General features: G+C 43.1%; 1 protein-coding gene across 1 annotated transcript in view; it reads left to right on the top strand.

Moving 5' to 3' along the window:
• Window positions 1-2,513: 2,513 nt before the first annotated feature.
• Window positions 2,514-4,156, top strand: part of PTHLH (parathyroid hormone-like hormone) — a gene marked incomplete at its 5' end in the record, with an annotated part of 4,483 nt that continues 2,840 nt past the window's right edge. The window contains one exon of the mRNA XM_010282630.1: window positions 2,514-2,936. Within this exon, the coding sequence (XP_010280932.1) occupies window positions 2,514-2,936 (423 nt within the window). The remainder of the gene's footprint in view (window positions 2,937-4,156) is intronic.

Below are 4,156 nucleotides of genomic sequence, written 5' to 3'. Positions count from 1 at the left end.
CTGCCTTGTGTGTACTGGAACCAAATCTTTAGGCTTCATCTCTGTAAAATGGAATAGCTTTTCAATCAAGACTACTTTAATAACAGGCTTTAGAGATTCAAGATTTTGTCACAGTGGGTAAATTGACCAAATACACATTACAGGATTAAGGCAGCTTTAAGTTGTCTGTGATAAAAGGAATTATCCTTGGTAGTCTACAAGAGGCAGTAGGAAAGCTTTGCTCATCACATGAGGCATACTGTTTTAGACTCAGTAAAGCACTGAGATTTTGTATGCTTTTTATAAACAAGAAGAGTGAAAGAAGAACTGCATTTCCCATGCAAATATCCTGGGAAAATAGATTACTGAAGCTAGGAATGTAACGTGAGCCACAATGGACAGCCTGACAAGCAGCACAGAAGTATGCCACTCAGAGGAGTCCAAGGTGCTAGTTTTATTAGCGTACTTGCAAATCAGGCTGACCTTAATAAGAAGGTTGTTAGAGATGGCTATTGGAGAGCTTCAGGGAGTGCACTGGTCAAAAAAATTCTCCTGGGGGAGATCTTGAGCCTGCGTTAATGGTTACAGCTGCACTGAAGAAAAAGAAACAATATGGGCTCAGCTCAGTATTATCACATTGCATTTTTGCTTAGGGACACTGAGTTGAAGGGCATAAAATATTTGCCCTAAAGCCTGAAGTCATCCAAAACTGACTTTGAGATACTTAAAACATAGACAGTGTTTGGTTGAATGTGTGCTCATAAACCTGATTATATCTAGGCCTGATTTTGAGCAAGTATCCTTACTGTATGACTTCATGAAAAACAACAGTCATCTTTCAGTCTCATTTTGGAATGGAGAAAAGCTGCTGTTTGAATTTTACACTGGGTAAAAGAGATGCAGTATCACTTGAACCCATCACTTGAGCCCAATACTCAAAAAAGTGCAGCTCTTACAAAGACAAAAAGTGAAGGGCATGCTCTTAAACCAAAGCTGCTTGAAGTTGCCAATTTCGAATAGCCCTACCACTGATCGAATCACACATGTAAAGAGTTTGGCTGAAGGGACCGAGAAAGATAAATTGCAGAACACTCCAAATAATTTAGCATACTATCTTTGTCCACCACATCTTGAAACCTGGTAACGTAGCAGGATAATTAGGGATGGGATGGAAGGAAGGAATATTCACTCACAGTTACATGTCTTCTCCCATTTCACCCACATGCGGAAACAACTTCTTATCCAGCTAACTGACCAAATGATTATACGACAGGCAAGGCAGTGAATTCATTTTCTTTGGCCAGTAAGAATCCAGTCACATGCAGTACCCTGATGCAAGATGAGAGGCTACATAGCCAATCTCAGCACACTGAAGTAGGGCAGTTGGAAGGATAAACTGTATTATAGCGTTCATGGGAACATAGCTAAAATCCCAGCTTGCGCTCTTGCTGTGGTTCACAGTGCAGCTGTGCATCTATCCCACATCAAGGGAAAAGCACGTATTTTCTCACAGATATTTATTATCCAGGTGCCACTTGTATCTTCTTTCCTCAGACGTTTCATACCTCCTTTGCCAGTACAACATCTCTAAAAGACAGAGAGCTAACCATCTCCCAGTTCCTCGAAAACAAGACAGACATTGGTGAACCAAAATATCACAAACTCTGGAGAAGTACCAGAGACCCACTCAAACCAACCAGGATGCTCTTGAAGAAGATCCAGTGAAGAGAGCTAGCATATAACTCAGAGAGCACAGCAGACAAGAAATTTGGTCCCAAAAGTTCATGCTTAAAGGAATACTAGAGGCATCTAAAACCATAATTAGACACAAGTGGCCAAGCAGTAAAATCAACAGGAGTGGCTGAGGCTCATCTCTGCTGATGCTCATCTCTGCTGATGCTCAAGCTGTTGCCTCTCTTGATAGTTCATTATGGACAGAAGTGCCTACATTTTAGGCACCCGAATTTGAACATTTTTCCATTACACTTCAGCAATTGCACTTATTTAAATTTAGAAAAGAAATGTACTTTTATGTATTTATTTATGTTTTTGAAGTACATGACTGAGCAGAAGAAAATTATTAGAATGATGCAGTACAAACACTGCTTCCGGCTTCAGTACAAGTACTTGTTATTCCCTCTCCTGCTTGACTGCAGTGCTCCATTATCTGACCCTTTAGTTTTCCTATCATCTCCAACAACTGCCTTCCTGCTTTTACTGCCTGAAGTGTGATATATTAAGAGTTGTAATGCTTTCCTAGAACAGAGCAGTGACTAATCCAACTCTGGGTCCAGTGGTGTGTGATCGGTCAGATGAGAATTATTACCCGCTTAGGTCTTTCCCTTCTCTGTAGGGAGCAGCTACTCTGAGAAGCAGGACTTGCTCCAGCAGTCTGACTTAATTGGATGTCTCCAAGCCCGAGAGCTAGTTCACAGTCACTGTGGCCACCACTGCCAGAGGAGAGAGGAGCTCTGCCAAGTACTGGGCAATAACCAAATCCTAAACGTTTTTTTCCCTCTCCTCTCTTTCTTTAGCAAACGTGCTGTATCAGAGCACCAGCTATTGCATGACAAGGGCAAGTCAATCCAAGACTTACGAAGAAGAATATTCCTTCAAAATTTAATTGAAGGTGTCAATACTGCAGAAATCCGTGCAACGTCAGAGGTTTCACCTAACCCTAAGCCTGCTACCAACACGAAGAACTACCCTGTCCGATTTGGTAGTGAAGATGAGGGCAGATACCTAACTCAGGAGACAAACAAATCACAGACCTACAAGGAGCAGCCCCTGAAGGTATCGGGGAAGAAAAAGAAAGCAAAGCCTGGAAAACGTAAGGAACAAGAGAAGAAAAAGAGGCGAGCCCGCTCTGCTTGGCTAAATTCTGGCATGTATGGAAGCAGCGTGACCGAGAGCCCGCTCTTGGACAACTCTGTTACTACACATAATCACACTTTAAGGTAATTCTGCTACATCCTTTTGGGGGGCATACCATACATGTAATGAAATTGTTACCCTTCAGTGTGAGAGGCCAAGGCCTCGCTCAAACCTTTGTGCTCGTAACTGGGCAGTGGCTTTTCCAGCAGTGCACCGTCTCGAGGTGCTTTCTGGAGGTAAGTACGTACCCTTCCCACTTTGCACTGGTGACAAAGTCTTTCTTTCCTATGACAAACAAGTCAATTAAACCACTTATAAGTAAAGTTATTTATGCAAAAAGAAAGCACATCATAGCCATTAAATTTTCCTTTCCTGTTTCAACTGTAGTGTCTCTCACGTCAGATCTTGGTCCCACACTTGGGCCTCAGCAGATTGAAAGCTTTGAGTTTTATTTAAGGCTCTGCATCTATAAAATGGCAAAGTTTTCTTTCCTCCCTCTCAACGCCTCCCCTTTTTGGCAACTTTCCTACCCTTACTTTACAGTTTTTCATTTTACTGTTTAACCTTAGGGGAGAACACGGAAAATTTCTCTCTTAGTAATATCTGCAAACAACGCAGAGCAGCCTTTCGCCATAAAATTTTCCCTGCCATTAGGACTTTTTAATTCAGCTCCATCTTTTTGCCAGCTCGTGAAACAATTACGTTGCTGCTGAAAAATGTTGAGCATTGCTTTTGGAGCGAGACGTGCTTCCCTCATGTATGACAATGAAGGGTTTTCAGGGCAGTGGCGAGTTGGAGACTTCAACCTAAGTGCCCCAAGCGACTCATCCGCTGCAGTCATCTCGGCTTGAGTGGAAGTCTGCACACTTGCAGACAAAGCCGAGGAGCCCGCTCCTCAGTTCTCCTCAAATGTTTGCATTTTCAACAAACCTCCTCCTCCTCCCCTTTACTTTGGCAGAATAGAGACATAAAAGGAGTGCCACTTGCTCACAGTAAATCCCTTAGAAAAAGACACCAGCTGTGGGATTTACTAAAATCCAGTCTTGGGTTAAGCTTTGCAGGCTGCAGTTTGCAACGTGCTCCTTCGTCTCAACTTCTGCTGGCATCTACAGGAGTTACCGGCATTCGAGGCTGGGCATCAGTGTCCTGGAGCACGGCTGTAGCAGCTAGTAGTGGTGTACGAGAGGCTGGTTTGTCGCAGTGCCTTAGGAAAGGCATGCTCCGGGACTCTGGTCAGGAGGCACCTGATGTTTCCACAGATGTTAAGGAACTGTGGTAGCCAATAAATAACACCTGTCTTAGG

The sequence above is a fragment of the Phaethon lepturus genome, unplaced genomic scaffold (genome assembly GCF_000687285.1).
Source record: "Phaethon lepturus isolate BGI_N335 unplaced genomic scaffold, ASM68728v1 scaffold49552, whole genome shotgun sequence".
Lineage (NCBI taxonomy): Eukaryota > Metazoa > Chordata > Aves > Phaethontiformes > Phaethontidae > Phaethon > Phaethon lepturus.
Note: the sequence above shows the minus strand (reverse complement) of the source record. Positions and strands in the feature narration are given on the sequence as shown.